Source organism: Cupressus sempervirens, chromosome 11 (genome assembly GCF_028749045.1).
Source record: "Cupressus sempervirens isolate cs-2001-9-10 chromosome 11, ASM2874904v1, whole genome shotgun sequence".
NCBI classification, from domain to species: Eukaryota; Viridiplantae; Streptophyta; class Pinopsida; order Cupressales; family Cupressaceae; genus Cupressus; species Cupressus sempervirens.
Genome location: NC_143128.1, coordinates 572,559,977 through 572,586,392, shown reverse-complemented (window position 1 = coordinate 572,586,392; position 26,416 = coordinate 572,559,977). Strand labels below are relative to the sequence as shown.

Genomic DNA, 26,416 nt, shown 5'->3' with positions numbered 1-26,416 from the left:
TATTTCGGGAATTCTTTTTTAATATTTAATTTGGAAGTTTGTAACTGCTCCCAATTCTTTTTTATTGACAAGGAATCTTGGCATATTCCCGTGCTGAGCATTTGTGCTGCCATTGTATAGAACGCCTCTCGGCGTAATTAATATAATTTTGAAGTTATTTTATTTTCTAAATAATTATTTAGTGTTAAAATAATTTTTAATAAGTATAATTTTAGTTTTTTCTTTTGTAAAAATACAATTATCAAATATTATATAATTATAATTTTTTATGTTGTATAAAATAATATACATAGTCAAATTTATCATAATAAAAAATACATATTAGTTGACATTATATCATTTCATTTTTTGTTCTTGTGTTAGGTGTGCTTGAATTTATTTTTACTTTTGACTTCTTTGACAATACTTTAAAAGATAGATTTAAGTGACGATTTTAATAGTTTTTAAGTCACTAAAGACAAAACTCATTAATGTGAAGTTGAAGGTTTGGCATATATAATTTTGTAGTCAACAATGTCATTTATTTTGTTACTATTTAAAATTAAAATGAAATAAAAACAATTTCATTCATGCACTACATGTTCTCACTAACATGAACCACTAAGAAAATGCATAAATGGTTATTTTTAAAATTATTAAAGAAGAAAAATTAACACAAATTATAACAATGTGATTATATCTTTTATTTTTGTGTTGTGATTGCTAAAAGATAAAACAAAACACACTCAATATTGAAGGAAAATGATGCAAGTAGGCTATCACAATGGCAAGGTAGGGTCACAATTAATGATGGTAATCCCCAAATTCAAGGATAAGATTTAAGTCCCTTGCTTGTCATATTGAGCTCTATCATTTAGATTAAGCATTTATAAATGTGACTAGCTTAGGTTTGTTGATAAAATGTAGTAGAAGATTGGGAATGGTGCTATCATGTTGTGATAGCTTCTTTGGAACATATGGGGAGTTTTTATACCAAAAACTTTGAGATTCAACATGTGGGTAATGTCCAAAGACACTTGAAATGACTTAAACCTTGGTTTTTAGGCCTAAGATCCTTAAACTAGGGCTTTGGGGTTTAGCAACCTCGAAATGGTTTGGAGACTTGAAACTTTGGAGTCCTATAGTACTGTGAAATGGGGGTCTAAATGTCCAATTTGTTCTAGAGGTATTTTGGAAGAATTTGAATCATTGCCCAAAAACTCGATTTGGAGACCTAATTGATTTAGGTTTATTTTAGTCCAATTTTACATTTTATTTTTGCTGGTCTTTACCTTGTTGCTTGCAACCAAATAATTAGTTGATATAGAGTTGTATAACATGTTTACAACCTATGGGATGCTCTAGGGAAGTTGGTGTTGAAAGATCCTAAGAATTGCTTGAGGTTGCCTTTGAAGGTGAAGGGACATTAGAGAGATTGGTGATGCTTTGAGTGTGGTTGGAGAAATAGATGAGTTTCTTGAGGTAGGTGGTCTTGTGGATTAGACTGACACTTTTTTGCCTAAACTGACATTGAACTGTGAATTTTCAAGAAAACTTCTATATTCGGATGCAAATCTCCATTTAACGATTAGGAATTTGAAGATAAAGTAAATTAGAGTCTTTTAGGATTTTCTTTGTAGATTCTAATTTTTTTTTTTTTTGAATTGATTTGATTGAATTAATTTTTCTCCCATGAAAATTGGTATGTTATCAAAATCCCAATTTTTAAAAAGTGACATTGTTTTTGACACATGACTTTTTTTCTACAATAGATATCAATGTGATTCTTTCAAATTTAGTTTCTTAACATCCATACCAAACCTGTGGAAGTGATCTGATGCCTTTATCCTTAGTATTTCATATTTTATCAGAGTTTAAAGTTGACCTAACACTAATTTGGACATATATGGCTTTTGACACATGTAACTTATTATATATTTACCCAATTTCAAGATTTATTTGAAAGAGGACTCAAATATGGAGAACGTAGTTATTTTTCAATTTTTTGTTCTCTTAGTTACTATTTTTCCATGAGCGTTCAATATATAGGTTTATTTTTTATAATGAACCTCTATTTAGTTAATGTAAAAAAGTGTATAATTGAAAAATTCAAAATATATGAAATCCATATTCATTAGAAAGCTCATTTCGAGTACTTGTGTCATGCAAAATGACATGTCTTCAGTGCTTCATCTGGACCTAGCAATTGAACTTGGAAATCATGAAATTAACTGAAAATATTATAGACTTTGTAAAAGCCATCTAGTTTGCTCGTTTTGATAGAAACTAACTTTCTATCGAAAGTTTTTAGCTAGTTTCGATAGAAACTAAATAGTTTATAGGCTGATTTTTTGTGCTTACGTAGTTTCGATCGAAGCTAATTAGTTTCTATAGAAACTATTAAGGAACCATTTTTTTTGTTTAATTAGTTTCAATTGAAACTACCTTGAAAAGTAGTTTCGATATAAACTTTATAGTTTCTATCGAAACTATATGATTACTTTGTATCGAAATTTTTTGGGCTAAAAATCCATCTTTCGCAATTTTGGAAGAATTTCTTCATCCAAAAAAGTGTAACCCACTATTGTGGGTTCACCTACTTTGGTGGAAAGAACAAGTTATGAATGCAAAGTCTTATCATACATATGACTACCTCCCTTTCTTGTGTGGGATCCCATAGTTATTGTAATGCCAAGATTATTTTTTTAAAAAACAAGTATGGATGCACACGACATATGACATATGAGGATCACAAAGATTGCAAGGAAGACTAACCAAACATCTTGACACCAACGGATCTCCAAATGCCACTACTGACCAAAATGACTAGCAATGAAAGACACAAAATTGAATTCGAATAAATGCGACACCAAAGGATTGAAGAGCACATAAGAGGGTAGCCAAAACACTTCTCGAAAAGTTCTGGTCCTACCAAAAAGTGCTCGCTATCTGCCTAGATAGGTTTTTGCAAATACCAAGCGATACTTTAAATCAACATTGGGTGATACTTTTTAGTATCGTATAACATTTCTCAAGAAGGGGTACGACACTTTTAGGGTTTGGGTGACACTTCTCTCAATGGCGTGCGATACTTTACAAATATCATACGACACTTCTTCAATGGGGGTGCTAAACTTAAGAGTATCACACAATATTTCTCTAAGAGGTGTGCGATACAATCAGGAAACGTGCAACAAAACCCTAATGGGCATGCAATACTTTATTGTATCCCCCCATGTTGACACATGGTCGCCCAGGAATGCAAGAAAAACTCTAAGGAAAAACTAAATGGATAAACAGAGTTTAGAACCTCCACATTGGGGAGTATCAGATCCATAATTTGAGGCATAAATACTCGAACCCAATACTGAAATATGGAAAAAACATCAACCATCTAACAAGCAATAAAGGGAAAGTACATAAGGTAACATTGTAGTGTACTTAAAACAACATCGCAATGAACAGTACAACCAAACTAAGTACGCAGTTCCTCCCAATCATAAGAGCATCATAAGACAATCGTGGGCCCTAACCATCCCTCGCACGTAACATCCCAAGCTACTAATTAGATTGTCGGGACTATCATATAAGGACGTCACTACTAAAACGTGCTACAACATAAGCATAAGGAAATCTAATGTGCTAGAAGTAAAGCATAAGATAATCCTACAAATATGAATAACATCATCTATCATATGCTAATCATCATAATAAGGAAATACGTCAATAACTAACATCATCTGAACATGATATACAAGTATTCCAATGAAAGCATAAATCAAAAGAAAGCATACTTTGGCACTCGAAGTACCTAGTGAAAACATGCAGCAACGATCGCATTAGGACAAGAGACCCTCTCTGTACACCAATCCCTAGCGGTGGTATAGGTAGCTACACCTCTCAACCACGTGAAAACCGTAGGTGCATTCCTACCATGCTGATGGAGATAATGATCTAACCACAAATACACACAAAGAAAACATCCATGGCTAACACACACGTCAGACAGTATGATGATTGAATCCAAGACATAGATAATGCATAAACTACAGGTCCTAGTTAAACACTCAATGGGTTACTAAGTAGGGGCTGACATCATGGAGAGTCGCTTGGCATTGACAAGCCCAAGCTCGGATCATGCATATTCAACTGCAAGATGGAAGGCTCTAGCACTGTGTCCTCAAACTTAATCGGGTGCTCACACATTTTATTATCTTAAGTTTTATTACCACCCACTATTTTATTTAGTTATTAGTTAATTAAAGCTCCCTCTACCAACCTATGGTGCCATGATCGCCAGGCTGCAAGATAGAAGCCCCCTCCATATGCTACCTTACCCTACCCATGCTCATCCAACAATGAGTTCCCGTAGGCATGCAAATTCCCAACCCAACCCCAATGATCACAACTTCCGAAAGTTCCACGAAAGATCAAGACTTGCAAGTCACTCAACAAATGTATGTGCACGTACTCGTGTGGCGCACCACCATCATGAAGATCATAACACAAGGACTGGATGAGAACACAAAGCAAAAAGTCACTCAATCGAAAATAGACTCGGGAGGACGGATGCAACACACATCCCAATGTAACATACAAGCACAATAAGGGTTCGATCGACATCCAAATGGATAATATAGGTGCATGAACAAACTCATGACAAGAAAACTCGAGAAAATAGGTTGACACACAAAACGAGGTAAAGCCCCAAAAACTGGAAAACTTTGAAATTAAAAGCCATTTGGTCCTTGGGTACAAAAACATTGAAAATCTAATAATATTTGGGTTCAGACACTGTATGCAAAAATGACTAGCATAATGGTGCGAAACTCCAAACCCCCATCCCAAAAATTGGGAAAATGTTCATACTTGATAAACTAGACAGAACCAACAAACAAAAATGGAGGGTAACACTAGTTCTCAGCCTCCAGATCAACAACTACCAAAAATTGAACTTGAAACGAAACTGAAACAAGAATATGGGAAAGCCCTACCTGAAAACAAAAGGGACATAAACTGAAATCAACCTGATAAAATAAGTAACCCACCGATACTGCCGAAAGTGACGGCAAAGCAAGCTCTTCCTGAGCTAGATCCAACGAGATTGATCTCGCGAAATTCCCACGCTCACAGCTCTTAGAATGAACATAAACCCAATCGTTCAGGAAGAGGATTTCAGAAAAGCACTCCAATTTCTAATTTGTAAAATTGAAAAGTGAAAATACAAATCCCTTTTTCAATACTTATTGTAATATCCTCCCCTGATTTGAACTTTGACTTGTAGAAATTTAACTTAAGGAATATTGTCAAACACTTTGTATGCAAACTCATAAAGCTAATTTCCTCAATAAATTGCTTTCCAATGAGTAGATTTACGAACAACTATGAAGTGACATTAAAATGCATAATACACATCATAACATTTTCACAAACACTTGACACACATTCAACAATATATGAAAAATCTGGAAACTCTTTCAATCTGCTGATAAAGGGTGATTTTTTAAATGTAGATGTGCACTTACAGCTGCCTTAAAGGCTGCAACAACTATTCAGACTTGTATTCAACAATTATTATGCAAAGTATCAAAATTTGACAGAAGAAACCTGGAATTAGTTGCTGTAGTATTTTGCAGATGTAGTCGGCAGCCTTCCAAACTTCTAATCAGCCAGAAAAACAAGTAAACTTGATACCAACACTGTTCACGCCGTACAGTAGCAAAATACTGTTCATGCCGACTGTAGCAAAATACTGTTCATGCGGCACTATAGCAATAACTAACTTCATATCTGCACCTCAAACCCTTGCAAATTTCTTTATGCGGACACCCCAAATGAAACCCAGTGTGTTTCCTGAAGTGAAAACACCATTGATCCTCCTGACTGTGTCTTCCAACAGCGAAGAGAATGCTAGCAAAGAGGGATTCCGTCCTCCAAGCCCGATAATCAGATATCTAGCAACATAACATTAATCTTCATCCAAGCATACAAAAAAAAAGCTCTTCCATTTCTTTTATAGTGTTCTCACAAGAGCTCAATCCTTTGTTTTCTCAATGTGGGATAAAACATAACTCCCTTTATGTACCTTATGTCTCCAATGTGTTATAAAAATAAAGGGAACTCTTTTAATTTAAATATTTCGCACAAACTATAGTCTATGCATTAATAAAGTTAAATATTTAAATTTAACTTTATAAAATGACTTTATCAATGCATAACAAATCTTATCAATGATAAATAAGTTTTCCTGTCGATTTTAAACAATTACCATCGACATACCACTGTGACTGAATGTCCGGCCATGTCCAAGATGACTTACTATAAATAGTAAGTATGCCCAAAGTTGCCTCAGAACCCCTCAGAAAGACCCGCAACTAAAACTGTCTAGGCCAAATGGCCTCTAAGCCCCTTTAATGTCCTAGTTAGCCTATGGGACTGTGGGGAAATAGGCTAACGACAACATCATGCTATGAATGCTAGAAAGGGGACATTACAGTCCGCCTTTCCCAAAATTGCTTGTCCTCAAGCAATTTCAGCTCTGGATGTTGCAATATCTGCTCATTTTCCCAAGTAGCATCCTCGACAGGTAGGTTCCTCCACTTCACTAGATACTCCCTGATAGTCCTCCTGTGAAGCACCCTCTCCCTGGAGTCAAGAATGGCCTTAGGAACCAAGATAAGCTTTCCCTCATCATCAAGAGGTGGCAATACTACTGAAGGCACCACATTGTGACCCAATGCCTTCTTAAGGCGTGACACATGGAACACATTATGCACTTTATTGTCTGCAGGCAACTCCAACTCATAAGCTACTTTGCCCATTCTCCTGATTACTTTAAACGGTCCATAGTAGCGTGGTTTCAATTTCTCTGCTCCACTCTTCTTGAGAGAGGACTGTCTATACGGCTATAACATGAGGTACACCATATCCCCCACCTCAAAAGACCTCTCAACCCTGTGCTGATCAACATATTGCTTCTGCTGATTTTGTGCTTTTTGCAAATTTTCCTTCAAGGATCGCATAATGTCCTGACACTCCTGCAAAGTATCCTTGGCCTTAGGCACCCTGCTGTCCCCAAATAACAAATCCAAAAAATTAGGAGCATCATACCCGTACAGTGCCATAAAAGGGGACATTTGAATAGACATATGGAAAGAGGTATTATAGCAGTACTCCCCTAGATGTAGCCACTTCACCCAAGCCTTCTGCTCTCCTGCAATGTAGTTTCGAAGGTACCCCTCAACCCATTTGTTCACTATCTCTGTCTGCCCATCAGTTTGGGGGTGGTAGCTAGTACTCAGAGTGAGCTCTGTTCCACATAACCTGAACAACTCCTACCAAAAGTGGCTCATAAATCTGCTGTCTCTGTCACTGACTATGCTCCGTGGTATCCCATGTAGTCTGAATACCTCTCGAAAAAATAGTTCTGCTGTTTGTGTTGCTGAATATGTAGACGAAATTGCAAAGAAATGTGCAAATTTTGTCAATCTGTCTACCACAACAAAGATACAATCCCGACCCTGTGCCTCGGGGAGGCCTGTGATAAAATCCATGGAAATGCTATCCCACTTCTTCTCTGGTATGGGTAGGGGCTGTAGTAAACCACCTGGAAAAGAATGTTCCTGTTTGTTCTGCTGACACACAGGGCATTCCCTCACAAACTAAAGCACCTCTGATTTGAGTCCTTTCCAAGTGAAGCGCTCTCTCACCTGCCGATATGTCTTAAAGAATCCAAGATGTCCTGCCATTGGTGAATCATGAAATGCCCTCAAAATCTTCTGCTTCATAGCAGACCCGGGTACTAAATAAATCCTTTCCTTGTAGATGATCAGATCATTTACGACAGTGTATCGACTATCTTGAATAGCTCTCTCAATAATGCTAGATGCCCAACTATCCTTAGCATATTCTGCCAAGATCATCTCTCTCCAATCATCCATGACTATCCCGATAGCAAGCAAATGAGGCCTTCTAGATAAAGCATCTGCAACAATATTTTTCTTCCCTTTGACATAGGCTATGTCGAAATCATAGGCCTGTAATTTACTCACCCTTTTCTGTTGCCTGTCATTAAGGTCCTTCTGTCCAAGGAAATGTTTCAAGCTATTATGATCTGTTTTTACTGTGAACCGGCTTCCCACTAAGTACTGCCTGAACTTAGCTAGCGCGTGCATGATTGCTAGCATCTCTTTGTCGTAGATGCTGTACGTTCTCTCCACACCTCGTAATTTTCTACTCTCATATGCGATGGGATGTTTTTCTTGCATGAGAACAGCTCCTATGCCCTCTCCCGAGGCATCACACTGCAGCTCAAAGGGCCTGGTGAAATCTGGAATGGCTAAAACAGGACATGTACTCATCAGCTCCTTAAACCTGTCAAAACAATCCCGAGCCCTCTCTGACCACTTGAAACTATCTTTCCGTGTCAAATCTGTAAGTGGTGCTGCTATCTGTGAAAATTCCTTCACAAATCTGCGGTAGAACCCACAAAGCCCGAGAAATCCCTTGAGTTGTGAAGTGTTCCTCGGTGGTGGCCAATCCAGAATGGCCCTGATCTTGTCAGGGTCAACCCGAACACTTCCTGCACTAATAATATGCCCTAGATAGAGGAACTCTGTCATCCCAAACTCACATTTACTCATCTTGGCATATAATGACTCCCTCTCTAGAATACTGAGCACTGTATCAATATGCTTCAAATGTTCCTCCCAAGTACGACTGTATATCAGTATATCATCAAAAAATATCAACACAAACTTCCTCAACTGATCTCTGAACACTCTATTCATACAGGACTGGAAAGTGGCAGGGGCATTTGTCAACCCAAAGGGCATGACTAAGAACTCAAAATGTCCATAGTGGCATCTAAAAGTTGTCTTCTCCACATCCGCCTCTCTAACCCGCATCTGATGGTAGCCGGATCTCAAATCAATCTTGGAGAAGTAGCATGCACCATGCAATTCATCAATAAGCTCATCGATGCGTGGGATAGGGTATCGGTTCTTGATTGTCTTCTTGTTTAGCTCCCTATAATCAATGCACATTCTCATTGTACCGTCCTTCTTCTTCACCAATACTACTGAAGAAGCGAAAGGACTTTTGCTTGGCCGTATGTGCCCCATGTCAATCAACTCCTTAATTGCCTTTTCTATTTCATCCTTACATCTCTTCAGATGGTGGTAAGGTGTGATGATAACTGGCTTAGCCCCTTCCTCTAATTCAATAACATGCTCGATTCCCCTATCCGGGGGTCTCCCTGGAGGTATCTCACCAAACACCTTAGTATGTTTGGTTATTATTTTTTGTACATCAGGTGGATACTCTTGTTTATGCTGCTTTGTCATCTCAGGCATTACTCTAAACTCTGCTGCCCACTGCACCTGATCATGTCTAAAGAAACTCTGCATCCGCTTGAGTGACACCACTCGAAGTCTCCCATCTGGCAAACCTCTGAGCACTATCTTCTTACCATTTGCCTCAAACCTCATTTCCATTTTCTCAAGGTTAAATGTAAACTCTACCAGAGACTTCATCCAGTTCATCCCAAGCACCATATCCTGATCACCAATGTTGACCACAAAGAAATCTCCTGTCATGTCATAATCTCCCAAACGAAGCTGCAATTTGGAGATTTTCTTGGTACATTTAATTTTGAAGCCATCGGCAACCATCACCTTAAATCCCCTATGCTCCTCTGTATGTAGCCCTCTGCGTGTCACAAACTTCTCATCAATGAAGTTATGTGTCGCCCCTGTATCAATGAGTGCCACAACTCTCTGTCCATCCAGGGTTCCCCTAACTCTGAAAGTGACGGCCTCCTGTATAGTTGACAACTGAGCTATCGTGCTATCACCGCGTGCTTCCTCCTATGAAGAACTATCATCATCTCCATCTGATTTGGATGACTGCTTTGAATCTCCATCTACTGACTCTTCGGCTGAAAAGTACTCCATCTGCTTAGCTTTTGCTTTCAATGGACACGTATGTGACAAATCCCAAGGCTCCCTGCAATGAAAACAAAGCTTCTTCTTCTTGAGATCATTAAGTGTCTCATTGTCCAACCTCTTACTTTCCTCCTTAGCTGGCTGAACCTCTTTATGAAAAGGTTTCCTGTCCTTATCTTTCCTTGAAGGGAAACTCTTTGCCTGGAATTTATTTTTTGAAGATGAAGAGGAATCCATGTCACGAGCTTTCTTAATGGATTCCTGCAAAGTGGGAGGGTTGAGAGCTTTAATCCACCCTCTCAACGGATCAGCTAACCCATCCATAAATAAAACTAGTATCCTCCGTTCAGATACATCTGTTACTAACACTGCAAGTTTCTGAAACTCTGAAATGTATGTTTCCAATGATCCCCACTGTTTAAGCTGAGCTAACTCCTTGAAATGGAGTTCTGGATCCTTCCTATCAAAACGTTCAATCAACCTCTCTGTAAACTCCACATATGAGGTAATGTGTGCATGTCCCATAGTGACCATACCATGATGCCACCACTCGTGTGCTAACCCATCCAGATGAATTGCTGCGTACTTAATAGCTTCTTCCTCGGGCATAGGGTTGAATTGAAAGTATGTGTCAAGCTTTTGAACCCAAGCTCTTGCTGTAGACTTTCCTGAGCCATCATAATATGGTAACTCAAGTCTGCCTACTTTCTTCCGTAGCTCATAGCTCTGGTTCCTGTCATGTCCACGTGGTATATGTTTCATCTGCACATCCATATACTCCCTAAAGGTAATTGCAGCAATAAAATCTGGCCCTCCGACTTCCCAATCTCTCCTCAACTGGTCCTGTATATCAGTAATTTGAGGCTCTGGTACGAGCTGCTCTAGCGCTCTAGGAGGAAATGTAGGAATCATGGGCCTTGAACTCACTGTCCTAGCTCGCTGGGGTGCATGACCGAAATTGTTCCCAACTTGTTCATCTCCATTATGTGTCCCATCCTGATCATTTCCATTCTGATTGTTACCATTCTGATTATTTCCTCCACCCATGTTAGCATTCAACCCCATTTGACGAGCTATCATCTGCATCATAAGATCCAATCTCTGATTATGTTCCTGTGCCCTTTGTTCTGCTACTCGCTGACCCTGTACCAAGGTCTCTAATTACTATAAGAATCTTTCCTCTCCAGGCTCTGGACCGGCATTTTCGCCTCCACCTAATCTTGTATTCCTGTCATCTCAGTCACCCATATTGCTGTCTTGATCAAAGAATACCTCCGCTATGTCTGTATGACTGGATTCTATATCCCCCTGTATGGATGAACTAGACTATTTGCTTTGCAGGTCTGAACTCCTACTTTGTCTTGCTCTGGTATTGCGGAAATTATAAGGCCCTTGTCGCATGCTCAAACATAAATGCTCTGATTTTAGTGTTTTGACATTTCATCAAACACTTTCCCCTCTATCCGCCAGTTCCAAATTTTCTATGAGACCTCCACAGGATGGTAGGACTTATAGCTCTGATACCACTGTAATATCCTCCCCTGATTTGAACTTTGACTTGTAGAAATTTAACTTAAGGAATATTGTCAAACACTTTGTATGCAAACTCATAAAGCTGATTTCCTCAATAAATTGCTTTCAAATGAGTAGATTTACGAACAACTATGAAGTGACATTAAAATGCATAATACACATCATAACATTTTCACAAACACTTGACACACATTCAACAATATATGAAAAATCTGGAAACTCTTTCAATCTGCTGATAAAGGATGACTTTTTAAATGTAGATGTGCACTTACAGCTGCCTTAAAGGCTGCAACAACTATTCAAACTTGTATTCAACAATTATTATGCAAAGTATCAAAATTTGACAGAAGAAACTTGGAATTAGTTGCCGTAGTATTTTGCAGATGTAGTTGGCAGCCTTCCAAACTTCTAATCAGCCGAAAAAACAAGTAAACTTGATACCAACACTGTTCACGCCATACTGTAGCAAAATACTGTTCATGCCGATTGTAGCAAAATACTGTTCATGCGGCACTATAGGAATAACTAACTTCAGATCTGCACCTCAAACCCTTGTAAATTTCTTTATGCGAACACCCCAAATGAAACCCAGTGTGTTTCCTGAAGTGAAAACACCATTGATCCTCCTGACTGTGTCTTCCAACAGCAAAGAGAATGCTAGCAAAGAGGGATTCCGTCCTCCAAGCTCGATAATCAGATATCCAACAACATAACATTAATCTTTATCCAAGCATACAAAAAAATAGCTCTTCCATTTCTTTTATAGTGTTCTCACAAGAGCTCAATCCTCCGTTTTCTCAATGTGGGATAAAACATAACTCCCTTTATGTACCTTATGTCTCCAATGTGTTATAAAAATAAAGGGAACTCTTTTAATTTAAATATTTCGCACAAACTATAGTCTATGCATTAATAAAGTTAAATATTTAAATTTAACTTTATAAAATGACTTTATCAATGCATAACAAATCTTATCAATGATAAATAAGTTTTCCTATCGATTTTAAACAATTACCATCAACATACCACTGTGACTGAATGTCCGGCCATGTCCAAGATGACTTACTATAAATAGTAAGTATGCCCAAAGTTGCCTCAGAACCCCTCAGAAAGACCTGCAACTGAAACTGTCTAGGCCAAATGGCCTCTAAGCCCCTGTAATGTCCTAGTTAGCCTACGGGACTGTGGAGAAATAGGCTAACGACAAAATAATGCTATGAATGCTAGAAAGGGGACATTACACTTATTCACTTTTCGAGTGAATAGTTAATTAGGATAAATGGCCAATTAGACTAGCTAGACTTTGAATCAACCCAAATGAAAATAGGTTATTCCTCATAACAAGAATTCACTTAAGGAAAAGTTGCCAGAAATTAAATTCAAGAAGATTTAAAACCCAAAATCACAGAAATCACTAAACAATTTTTGCAACAATATAAACCTCTAAATGCACAGACACGCTTACTGGTCTAATCACATAATGCAGATGAGTTCACATTTAATAATCACGGAAAGGTTTTAATTTAAACAATTAAAATAAGAATACATCGATCATACATGGATGACATTGGTAAAATATGAATAGTTGAATCAGTAACTCCATGTGCCACTGCCAGGGATATAATTCCTGCACACTAAAACACATGATCAAGTGCAATTGCATATAATATTGTAGCCGAAGCAATAATACATGAAATACTTAATTAATCCATTTACATCACTCACATTCGCATAAAACATAAAGAGACAAGAATGACGTAAATCACCATAGCATAAAATCCATCACATAACATAAACATAAATATGCCCAAATACCAAAAAATTAGATATCATAATATATCTACTATCATCTCAAAATGGCATCAACATGCAAATATGATAAACTAAACAACATAGTAGAAAAACATCTGTGGTATTGAATCAAATTATAACATTCAACCCTTAGGTCATCTCAAAGTACAATTAACGAGAGTATCAAGTATCTCTCGAATAAAAAATAGACAAGGTACAAACTAAAAACACGAGAGACACTACAGTTATAGTGGTTTCAAGGTGAGAGACAACCAATAAATTCTAAACCCTACTATCACAATTTGAACTAAAAAAAATAAAAGTACAATGAGTCTACTAAATTACAAATAATGTGCTATTAATATACTCCAAATCCAATGAAAAACATCCTTACACTTTCCATCAACAATTAAACTAAATTGAATATTGTGCAAAGCAAAGTAATAACTTAGATGTAATAATACATAATCCACCAATATCATAGTGCACAACTTCATTAACTTGTCAAATTGTCTCACTCCATAAATTATCAAGCATGGAGGATGGCCTTTGACCTTTCATGAAGGCATCTCCATGAGAAAACACAAAGGTGATTGTTCACCTTCACAAGTTGCCAAAAGGTTGTATTTTGCAACATTTCTTACATTTTTCCACATACCCAAACTAAGATCTATCTAAAATTTCATACCATGACCAAATTTGATGCATATTTGACCTTTGACTAGCATTGACATAGTTTGATGGAGTGGATAACATAGCCTTATTGAGACAAAAACATGTACAAATGACTTCAAACCATCATGAATTGACTTCAATATACTTCTAACATGAAATGACATCCTACTATCGACTCACACCTAAATTGAAGGAAATTGTGAGGAGCATCAATGTTGTTCATCCACAAGAAAAGAAAAGAAGGGATAACCATAGCTTATTAGACAACATACATAACCAAACCAACTTTTGTAGATCAATCCTTATGTAATTTGACGACAAGCACCACCAATTTCTTAGTTTCTTATTTTTTCATAATAAACTAAACCATGAGCACCTTATGAAGGTATTAACTTCCATTTCCCATTTTTTGTCAAAGATATCACACTCTAAATTAGAATTATTTTCTCATCATACACTTGCCTTGGAGTTAAGTTCTTTGGTCCCCAGTTCAGCATGAGGCCAACTTGGTTGCCTAGGGTTTGCAGGGGGATGGGCTCCCTCACCCTATTGGAGAGATAGTGCTTTCGACATCACTTTCATAAAATCGAGTCCAATTTATCACCTTTGAACTCTCTAGTCAGACCAACAATTGTTTATGGCTCGGTGGTTTGGGGACCTTTTCTTTTGGACTCTGATTGGGCATTAGTCAAGCAAGTCTAGATCCATCTCCTCCGTTGGATCATCAGATGTCACCGGTACACCCCGCACAAAATTATTTTGGCAGAGTTCAAGGCCCATCCCTTAAAGCTTAGTGGTATCTTTGACTTGATTTGGTTTCTCCACTGCCTAAGGAGCTTTGCTGACTTCATGGATGATTGCCACAGATACTCCTACCTCACCCACTGCTCCTCCATTGATATGGCCAGCTTTGATTTGAGACCCAAATCTCGTGGCTGATATTTGCCCAAGCCATTGCCTTACCTAGCTCAATGGGGATTGAAATTGATCGTCTCCCTCCTTACCATTTCTCATTGGATGCTCCCACTCATCTACTCCCCTCACAGGGTGAATGGAATGGGCATGTCAGACTTGACGTATACTATAGTACACCACCACGATTGGGTTAACCCACACGGGGGCCTACGCCCGCGGATGGCCTTCTACTTGGAGCATTTTCCTGAGATCCATGAGGGGACTATTGTGTGCCCTTTCTACTTGAGCCGACGTTGGAGCCACACCCTTCTTATCTCCCTGGGGTCCTTCAGAGTGGTACACACAGGCTGCTTTGTCAGATAGATCACCATTTGGTCAGAGATGATCAGATCTGTTGCCTTTGTATTCTGTTCGAGACAGAGACCGAGATCCATTTCATCTTTAGATACCTCATCTACTATGAGATCAGAGGTAGATTTCATTGCCTATTCAGAGATTGTAGATCTCTGTTGGCCTTCTTTAGCTACCCTGACCAATGGTGTTTAGCCCTCTAGCTTCGTGAGACTTCGCAGCTCTATGACCACACTTTACAGCTCATGTTTCCTCAGAGTCAGGTCTTAGATCAGCTCATCATTGCCTTCTTCCACCCTCCAAGAGCAAGAAGTGACCACTAGATACACTCGCATTAGGACACACCAAATCTGTTAGATCACGTCATAGATTCATCAGGCGATGACATTCTATCCCTAGTCCTACTTAGATTCGAGCTTGGGCCCCTAGTCTCCCTGGGTCTTATCCTTTAGTGATGGATTTCTTTGTATTGAGAAAGGTTATCCAATCCTTCTCTCGTCTGTTCATTCTTGTTTCCTCTCTTTGTTTTGTTGCTCATTCTTTTTCGAACACTATTTGGTACTCTTGCTGGGTTGCTTTTTTGCCTTGTTGTATCTTCAAGTCACTTGGACCCTTTGTTGCTCCTTTGTCATACATTAATATCATTATCTTATGTTATCTTAAGTTATGTTATGTTATCTTATCTATTTCCACTTGCATGAAAGTGAAAAATTGTACTCTTTCTTCCCAGGATGCTTCTAGTTTTATCAATGATTAATTCTGCAACTGAGTTGACGAGACTTAGTAATTAGATAAGAAATATTGGCCCCTGCACATGGTTGTTGATGTTGACAACATGTGGGATTGGAGTCATTGATATTTTCCTTCTTCTTTTTCTCTAGCCCTATACCCCAAATCCATTTGCAAAACTTATCCATAATAAACTCTTTATCTCCTTTCTATCAATGTAGCTCAAATTCAAATAGATGTTTCATTCACTTATCTATTTGATGTAGTTTTGCCTACAAGCCTTCTTGGTCTTCCATAATATGCCATTGAAAAAAAACCTAATTATGTTGCTTAATTATTTTTTAATAACTAATGAGATATGCCAATTGCTTGAATAAGAGTTGCTTTGATTTCATGTAATATACTATAATAAGGAACTATACTTTTACCTTTAGATTTACTTGTGAACAAATATTTTTGAATTTTCAATCATTATTTATCTAATAAACATTGACAAAGTCTTTTAGATGATAAAGAAATCACCTTCTTGGTGGTTGGGGGCTTCAGATGGTCACTATATGGTTCAGAAAGTATCCAAGGATGAGGGTGGGGTGGTTAGCACTTCTCAGAATGATCTTTCTTTGGTTGAGGATTTTGTTGCTGTGTTTGAAGATTTTGTTGCTATCCCTAAGGTGGCTTTGATTCAGAATATTGTTGCTCTCCCTTCTTTTGTTGCTGACTTTTTCCACAACATTGTTGCTGGTGCTGATTCAGTTGTTTTATCTCCTGTTGCTCTGGGTATAGTGGCCCTGTCTTCTGCGAGGGTTTTGGGGGTTAGTAGTGTGGCTAAACCTTCTCCTAGTCTTGGTTCTTTGGAGTGGCATATGGTTGCTGGGAAGGTGGAGGATGGATGAACATCAGTTAAAGGAAAAAAAGTCAAATCCTCTAAACCTTCATTTGATATGTCTTTACATTCTCAAAAGATTGGATCAAAATGTAAATCTTGATGGTCTTTGGCTTTTTGGGTTGTTTTCCCTCTTGTTGGGAACTTTGGTGTGTCTCTCTAGTTTACTAGGTGGAGTTCCACAATTGTATTAAGATCCTTCATTGTTATATCTTTCTTGTCCCTTTGAACAAGGCTTCGGGTCCTTTCAAAACCTATTTTTACTTAATCAAAGCATTGACAAAGTCTTTTAGAAATCAAGTCATCTACCTAAATACCACGCTTTCCAACAACCAAAGTTACCTTTCACCATTAGATTGAATATAATTTATAAATAACTTTTTCTCACAAAAATGAAAAATAATTAGTTTTTTCTCTTGTGAAAACTTGTTCTACAAAAATGAAAAAAGAGGAAGAGAGATAGACTTCAAGAGAAAATACAATTATAAGTTAATAACAGACCCAAAAAAACTTGTACCAATGTCTTCAAGATCAACAACACTATAATTATGGAACCAATTAAAAACATGTGTTGGAAAATAAGCACTTATAAACTCACTTAGGGTTTTTTTTCTTTCTTTCTTCTTGGGTATTTATGCATCCCCATTTTGATATCATAAACTAATTTGCATCCTTAGATATGGGTAATTATGTAAGCTATATTGACAAGTTCTATCAATTTCTTCTTGCTTCCTAGGTTAAAAATATTAATCACCTATGCATTTCTTAACACTGTAAAATACTTCCTATTATCTATAATATAATACATAAATAATGAAACTAAGTAATTGGCTTTATATTGTATCCTCTAATAGTGACTTCGAGTGAAACAATATTTCCATCATTCAATATAAACCCTAAATTTTTGTAAGTACAAATGTTGATGTTTTCTCGTGAATTCTTATCCACTAAATGTTTGATGGATAATTCACCAATTCCATTGCATATTTTCCCAAATGCCATTCTAATATCCTCAAAGAGCACATGTCAAATCACCACTCCTCTGTGCATGAGTTCCAAAGTCCATGATAACTTTAAATAAACAACATTGATGACATTTTTAGGGCTCTTCTTTTATAACAAAATAAAAAAATAATATTACATGATCACTTAAAAATTCCTTTCATATAATCAACACATTTCTCCAAGATCTTCATACAATTGTGAGATGAAGGTGGTGAATTTGGAAACTCCTTAACTTCCATTCCCACCATGTAGTGATAGACTACTTTGAGCATACTTCTCTTTGGTATAGTTTGTAACAAATTCTATCTTTGCACATAAAAAAATGTTGGTTAGCACACCAAAGAAACATATTCAATAGGTTTTATACAATCTATTTTGTGCTCTATATAAGACATATGGAATTTGATAATGTAGGATAGTTTTATATATTAGGATAAATATAATTCTGAAATATGATCATCTTCAGATTGTAGGAAGGTATAGAACATTTATCAATTACGATGTCTATACTCCTTTCAATGATGACACACACATATATATATATAGTATTCAACAATCAATCCATGATCGATCATGACTATTCAAATGAAAAGTCATTTATGCATTTGTTAGTTAGTATGCACTAACTAATCTGATCCAAAAGGATTTGATTAGTTAATAAATACTAACTAGCAAGTGATTACTTATATGATTAGCAATATGCATTAACCGATCATTATTATAAGATGCAAGAGAAATATATATATATATATATATATATCAAGTTCATTTTACTCTCATATGATTATGCTGGTCAGTTTTTAGTATATTCCCATATTTATTATGACAAGTACATACGTGTGAATGTATGTAAAATATACATTCACATATATGGGCAAATAGTATTCAATATAATCTGACCAAAGCTATCATATCTCAACACTCCCTCTTAGCTAGGGAAGATGACTAAGTATAAACAAATTTAGATACTACCTCACTTGAGATGTAGGAGTATAATGAACATCAAGTCACAGGACATTCATGTATCCCAGTTATGGTATGAGCATTGGCATCATGTTGCATGATGTCTACTATAACACATCATGGCGTCTCACCATGATTATCTCATAAAGAATATAATGATTTGCAATAAGAATCATGTCTCCTTAGATCAATTCAAAATGCTCAAGAGATACCAAGTATGAAAAATTTAGATATCACCTCACTCGTAATATCAAGGAGTATATTGAACATCAAGTCAACATGATATTCATATATCTTGGTTATGTTATGTGCACTTACACCATGTCACATGATGTCTACCATAACTCAACATGGCATGTCCACAGATATTACGTCACATAATATCCACCATGATTATTGCATAAAAAACATATTGATATAGAACTAATATTGAGTCAACATGATATCTATCAATTAAGTTCAAGGGATATTAAATATCGAGACATTTCCATGTATATCAAGTTTGCATGATATGCGTCATGATAGTGAACATTGTAAAGTCATCGTCTTACAATGTTGAATATAAGTGTACATTATTAGAAAGATCGTCACCTTTCAATAATGCACATAGGGGGCCCATTAAATTCACAGAGTCACACACATGACAAAAGGTTTACATAGAGCCACCATGGATTCTCTCACGTGGTGTAGTCATGGCATTACACACATGACATCCATCATTAACAATATTAGAGGATGGATCTATCACAACTTCTCCTTGATTGTGAAACAAGGGTTCCACCTTTAGCTTCTCTTTCATATAAAAGAATCCAATAAAGTAAATTTCAATAAATCACTGATGCTAAGACTCCTTAGCAAGGGCTTCATTCTAAATAACTCCAAGATAGTCTCCAAATGCACAAATTTTACTTGGTGAGAATATTAGCTGTTCATACTATTGTGATAATATACTTTGTCTAGAAGTTCTACTTCCATGATCTACTTCCTTAGCAACTCTCATTGTTATGATTGTGACATTGTTCATAGTAGTAGTTTCTTGTACACAAACATACTTGTCTAATTTCATAGTGACATGAGTAAACACAATAAGCTTTGAATTTATCCGTAGGCATGGGGGTACCAAACATTCATAATAATGTGGCTTCTATCTGAAGTTCCAAATACATGCATCAACATCTTGACCTTCTTGTCCAAGATTTTCTATGACAGATTTTCAGATTCCCTTAGAATTTCATCGCAGTCTGCTCCCTCTGAAGTGATATAATACTAACTAGCAAGTGATTACTCATATGATTAGCAATATGCCTTAACTGATCATTATTATAAGATGCAAAAGAAGTATGTATGTATATATATGTACACACACACACACACACACACACACACACACACACACACACACACACACACACACACACACACACACACACACACACACACACACACACACACACACACACACACACACACACACACACACACACACACACACACACACACACACACACACACACACACACACACACACACACACACACACACACACACACACACAGAGTTCATTTTAGTCTCATATGATTATGCTCGTCAATTTTCAAGTATATTCCCAAATTTATTATGACAAATCCATATGTGTGAATGTATGTAAAACATACATTCACATATATGGGCAAATTGTATTCAATATAATCTGACTAAAGCTATCATATCTCAACACTCCCTGTTAGCTAGGGAAGATGACTAAGTATAAACAAATTTAGATACTACCTTACTTGAGATATAGGAGTATAATGAACATCAAGTCGCATGAGATTCATATATCCTAGTTATGGTATGAGCATTGACATCATGTCACATGATGTCTACCATAACACATCATGGCGTCTCACCATGATTATGTCATAAATAATATAATGGTCTACAATAGGAATCATGTCTCCTTATATCCATACAAAATGCTTGAGACATACCAAGTATGACAAATTTAGATATCACCTCACTCATGATATCAAGGAGTATATTGAACATCAAGTCAACATGATATTCATATATCTTTGTCATGGTATGTGCACTTACATTACATCACATGATGTCCACCATAACTCAACATGCCATGTCCACAGTTATTATGTCACATAATATCCACCATGATTATCGCATAAAGAACATATTGATATAGAACTGATATCGAGTTAGCATGATATCTATCAATTAAGTTCAAGGGATATTAACTATCAAGACATTTCCATGTATATCAAGTCTACATGATATGCGTCATGATAGTGAACATTGTAAAGTTATCATCTTAAATGTTGAATACAAGTGTACATTATTAGAAAGATTGTCATCTTTCAATAATGCACATAGGGGGCCCATTAAATTCACAGAGTCACACACATGACAAAAGGTTTACACAAAGCCACCATGGATTCTCTCATGTGGTGTAGTCAAGGCGTCACACACATGATATCCATCATTAACCATATCAGAGGATGGATCTATCACAACTTCTCCCTGATTGTGAAACAAGGGTTTCACCTTTAACTTCTCTTTCATATAGAAGAATCCAATAAAGTAAATTTCAATAAATCACTGATGCTAGGACTCCTTAGCAAGGGCTTCATTCTTCATAACTCCAAGATAGTCTCCAAATGCACAAATTTTACTTGGTGAGAATATTAGCCGTTCATACTATTGTGATAATATACTTTGTCTAGAAGTTCTACTTCCATGATCTACTTCCTTAGCAACTCTCACTGTTCTGATCATGACATTATTCCATAGTAACGAGAATCGCCCAAAAATCGCCTGAATCGGCGATTCCGCGACCCGATTCATCCTGCGCAATTTTTTTTGAATCGTGAATCGGTATCGCCGATTTCTGGGCCATGAATCGCCTGAATCGCCAATTCAGGCGATTCATGTAAAAATTGCCAAAATTGCCTTAAAAAATCGGCTATGAATCGCCCGCGACATGTAAAAAGGGAAGTTGAAATTTTAAAAAAAATCACTTGTTTTTTTCACTTTGTTTTTGACCTATTCTCTTTTTTATAACCCTAAAGGGCCTTCTATTTGTGAAGCATGAGTAGAAGAGAGGAAAAGTGAGAGAGAAGAAGAGAAAAAAAAAGCCATAGGTTTCCAACCGGCAAGAAGGAGGAGCACCAAAGAGATCAGCAGGCCATTTGGGGAGCCCATCAATTGCTTTGGGAGCATTAAGGAGCCAATATCAACACTCCTCAACTCATTTGCAAGAGGTAAGTGCTTATTTTTTTTCTTGCATGTTAGTGTATTATGCATTTTTTGTTAAATTTTTAGTGTATTATGCGTTTTTTGTTAAATTTCTATAGTTTTCAAGAATTTTAGTGTAAATCTTGAATGCTCTTTATTTTTACTAAGTTGCAAGCTACGGTTTGTTGTTTTCTAATTTTTATTAGCTTCAAACTTTGATATTTTACATAAATTTTTTTTATTGCAGCAGCCTTTGCTCTCATTTTTCGCAAATTCCAATGGGTAAAAAAGATGAATGTTGAAAATATAATGAAGAGTTTCCTGGAAGAACCAAATATCAAACAAAATGCATGTTTTGTAAAGAAAAAATAACTTTCGGGGGTATTTATAGATTGAAATTTCACATTGCTGCTATACCTGGACATGATGTTACAGTTTGCACTCACCAAACTCCTGAGGCAAAACACACTTGCTTAATGGCATTAGAAAAAATTGAAAAATACAAAGCAAATAGGAAAATGCAAGTTGAAGGGTTAAGGGGTATTGGCTCCCATGTTCCCGCATCCGCAGCTGCATCCACATCTGCATCTGCATCAGCTTCCGCATCCGTAGGTTGTGTTGGAGAGGGTTCTTCTAGGCCTCCTTTTTATCCTAGTTCTTCTGCTTGTGCTAGTGCTAGTGCTAGTCGGTCACATATTGAGATGGAGTCCCACACCAACCTATTGCAGCCTAGAGTGCAAAAAAATAGAATGGATAGTTACTTTGTGCCCCGCACTACTCTTGGTTCCCAACCCACGCTTGAGGGCATGAGTTTGAACAAGGAGATTCACGATGCTGCCAGAAAGGAGATATGCAAATTTTGGTACTTTTGCAACATTCCATTTATTGTAGCCAGGTAATTGATTCTTTTTTCTTTGTTTTCTTTAAAGCTAAAATTAAAAGTAAAAGTAAAACTATAATTATATCTACTTGTTTTATAATTTGAGTCTTTGACATCTAAACTTTTATTTGTGACAGGGCTCCTTATTGGCAGAATATGATAGATGCGGTTGCTATTTGTGGTCCGGGGTTTAAAGCCCCAACTGAGGCTGAGTTGAGCGGATACCTCTTGGATGAGATGGTAGAGGACATGAGGGTTGACCTCGAGGAGAACCGAAAGGAATGGATTGCAAAGGGTTGCACCATCATGACTGATGGTTGGACCGATAGGAGGAATAGAACACTCCTTAATTTTCTTGTATCCTGTGGAGGTGATTGATCATTCTACTTTCCTACATACATTGTAAATTTTGATTTGTTGAATGCTAATTCGTTAATGATCCATTTAATATTATAATTTGTTGTTTTGTTACTTGTAGGATATACCATGTTCATAAAATCCATTGATGCTTCCACACATGTGAAAAATGTCACATATTTATGTGAGGCTATTGAGGAAGTTATAGCAGAGGTGGGAGAACAAAATGTGATCCAGGTGGTGATGGATAATGCAACAAATTATGTTGCAGCAGGTAAACTTTTAACTTTGCAAGTTTTGAAAATAAATTTATTTGAATTTTGAAATTTGAGTTTCTAATTGACTTAAAATTGTTGTAGGTAAACTTTTGATGGAGAGGCACCCCACCATATTTTGGTCCCCTTGTGCGGCACACTGCATTGACCTCATGTTGGAGGAAATTGGCAAACTTGAGTTTGTCAAGTCATGTGTGGAAAGGGCAAAAAATATATTCAAATTCATTTATAATCATGCATTTGTCCTTAGCACAATGAGGAAGTACACAAAAGGCAAGGAGTTAGCTCGTCCAGGTATCACGAGGTTTGCCTCGAATTTCATCACCTTGCAGTCCTTGTTGACATCAAGGGATGGATTGAGGAGCATGTTTGTTGGGCAGGAGTGGATTTGCTCTTCCTATGCTACGACCACTGTAGGGTTGGATGTGGCGGATTGCATATTTGATGAGGATGGTTTTTGGAAACCCGCTAGAGAAATCCTTAAGGTAAATTTATTGCAATTTAACATTTAGTATTTTGCTTTTACTTTAAGTTATATTATTTTATATTTAAGTTTTGACTCAAATTTTTTGTTTTACTTTATATGTAGGTCACTGAGCCCCTTGTAGCTTTGCTACGAACTGCTGATGGGGAGAAGCCCTCTATGGGCTACATTTATGAGGGCATGGATAGGGCCAAGGAGGCCATCAGAGCCCAATATGCAGGAGTCTAGGAGAGGTATGGCCCTATTTGGGACATCATCGATAGGAGATGGTAGAATCAGCTCCATCGACCCATCCACGCAGCAGCTTACTATCTGAATCTGGCATTTTGTTTCCGTCTTGAGTTCAAGGCGGATGCGGAGGTTCTCACTGGCTTATACACAGTGATTCAGAGATTGAGTAGCGATGAAGAGAGCGCTGCTGCGATTGTTGAGCTAGACCAGTTCAACAATAAGGAGGGGCCACTTTTCTCTGGCAGGATGGCCATAAATGCTCAGACAACACTACAGCCAGGTAAAAATTAAATAATATATTCAATGTTCATGAATCTAGATTCTAAACTTAAAGTTGATTATATAATGCATTAATTTTAGAGTTGTAATTTGTAAATGAGACTAATTGTTTTTGTGTTTTCCTTATTTCAGATAGATGGTGGCAAATGTTTGGGGCCACAACCCCAAACCTTCAAAAAATTGCCATCCGCATTTTGAGTCAGCAGAGCAGCGCTTCTGGATGTGAGCGCAGTTGGTCCATGTTCGAGCACATCTACTCGAAGAGGAGAAATAGGTTGACAGTGCAGAGGTTGAATGATCTTGTCTTTGTTCATTACAACCTTCGTCTTAGGATTAGATAGATTTTGGGCGCTGACTCCTCTCCGATCATTCTAGAGGAGATTGATCCAGAATCAGAGTGGATCACAGAGACCGTGGACCCAGTCTTCACTGAGGAAGACCACGCGTGGGTTGACTAGGTGGATGTAGAGGCTGAGGCTGCGGCTAGGGCAAAGGAGGCAGCTAGAGCACGTTCAGGCATTGGTAGACGCACACGTGCACACACAGACGCAGGCCCTAGCGACGTTATTCATGAGCCCATTGCCCATGCAGGGGACATGGCTCGGCAGTCCTCTAGGACCTACCTTACACGCCTTTCTCATAGGCAAACTGGATACTCAGAGGCTGAGGTTGAGGCTGTAGCAGAGCTAGAGGATGATGATGAGGATGATGAGGCTTGAGCTGGAGGCTTGTTTTTATATTTTGTTTACACTGTATAGATATTGATAGTGATACTGAATCATTGATAGACATATGTTTCAAACTTTCATGGATCTTCATCTTAGATTTATACATACATTTATGATTTGATGTCTTATAGATCTTCATGATTGCATCTTACTGATTCTATGATTTGAATCATTATGATCATTTGATTTTTATTTACTTCAGCTAGCATACAATTTACATTTTAGTACATAATGATAACATAGTTACGTATGTGATGGATTTTATGTTTCATGTTTATGTATGTTAGATTCTATTTGATGATGTTATAGTGTTTTTAAGTTATATTCAATAAAGGGTGCATGAAATAAGTCTTAAATTGTTAAAATCTTTACATTTAAAGGGTTTTTTCAAATTTGCCGATTCATCGCCGATTCACCGGCGATTCACCCCCGATTCATGATTCGATTCGGCCGTGCCGATTCCGATACGATTTCGATTCACGTTACTATGCATTATTCATAGTAGTAGTTTCTTGTACACAAATATACTTGTCTAATTTCATAGTGACATGAGTAAACACAATAAGCTTTGAATTTATCCTTAGGCATGGTGGTACCAAACATTCATAATAATGTAGCTTCTATTTGAAGTTCCAAATACATGCATCAACATCTTGACCTTCTTGTCCAAGATTTTCTATGATGGATTTTTAGACTCCCTTAGAATTTGATCACAACCTACTCCCTCTGAAGTGATATAATCAAAATCCTCAAAGATCAATTGTGGCAGATCCTCTAGATGCTCCCTGTGATCAAGGTCTCCCACATTGTTGGTAAATCTCATATGTATTTAATTTTTGATTTTAACTTGTGCATATGGAATCCTCTAGATGCTCAACTGATATTTTCAAAGCTCAATATATCTGGTTCCTCGTGACAATACCTCATCAGGTGATTATACTCCTCGAGATATAACATTGTCATCTTCATGTTGTTCAGAAATGACAACTTGCAGTGTTTGTAACCGCCACCAAATATAGAAGGCACTCTAAGTACTAAAATGGATTAGGCTCCTCTTGAATATTAAGTCTCCCTCTTCTAAGAAACATTTCTAGCTACCAACTCAATCTCATTGTAGCAATTATCAAGTTCTTCTATGCTTATGCTTCTTGGTCTATCTTGAAAGCAAGATGGAGATTGTCCAAAG

The 26,416-nt window shown here is 37.1% G+C and overlaps 2 protein-coding genes across 2 annotated transcripts; both read left to right on the top strand.

Annotated features, from left to right (window-relative positions):
* Window positions 1–22,472: 22,472 nt before the first annotated feature.
* LOC149530925 (uncharacterized) lies at window positions 22,473–23,254 on the top strand. The gene is made up of 2 exons (XM_089808272.1): window positions 22,473–22,891; window positions 23,014–23,254. Exons 1-2 carry the CDS (start codon window positions 22,473–22,475, stop codon window positions 23,252–23,254), a joined length of 660 nt encoding a protein of 219 aa, XP_089664398.1.
* A 101-nt stretch (window positions 23,255–23,355) lies between these two features.
* LOC149530924 (uncharacterized) lies at window positions 23,356–25,211 on the top strand. The gene is made up of 4 exons (XM_089810788.1): window positions 23,356–23,507; window positions 23,593–23,993; window positions 24,098–24,503; window positions 24,635–25,211. The coding sequence occupies exons 1-3, from the start codon at window positions 23,363–23,365 to the stop codon at window positions 24,218–24,220; spliced, it is 669 nt and encodes a 222-aa protein (XP_089666914.1). The 5' UTR covers window positions 23,356–23,362; the 3' UTR covers window positions 24,221–24,503; window positions 24,635–25,211.
* The last annotated feature ends 1,205 nt before the right edge of the window (window positions 25,212–26,416 follow it).

Coding starts and splice junctions, on each gene's coding strand:
- LOC149530925 (XM_089808272.1), top strand. CDS start 22,473: ATGGCATTAGAAAAAATTGAAAAATACAAAGCAAATAGGAAAATGCAA. Junction 22,892..23,013: donor ATTCCATTTATTGTAGCCAG/GTAATTGATTCT, acceptor TATTTGTGACAG/GGCTCCTTATTGGCAGAATA.
- LOC149530924 (XM_089810788.1), top strand. CDS start 23,363: ATGTTCATAAAATCCATTGATGCTTCCACACATGTGAAAAATGTCACA. Junction 23,508..23,592: donor AACAAATTATGTTGCAGCAG/GTAAACTTTTAA, acceptor AAATTGTTGTAG/GTAAACTTTTGATGGAGAGG. Junction 23,994..24,097: donor CCGCTAGAGAAATCCTTAAG/GTAAATTTATTG, acceptor CTTTATATGTAG/GTCACTGAGCCCCTTGTAGC.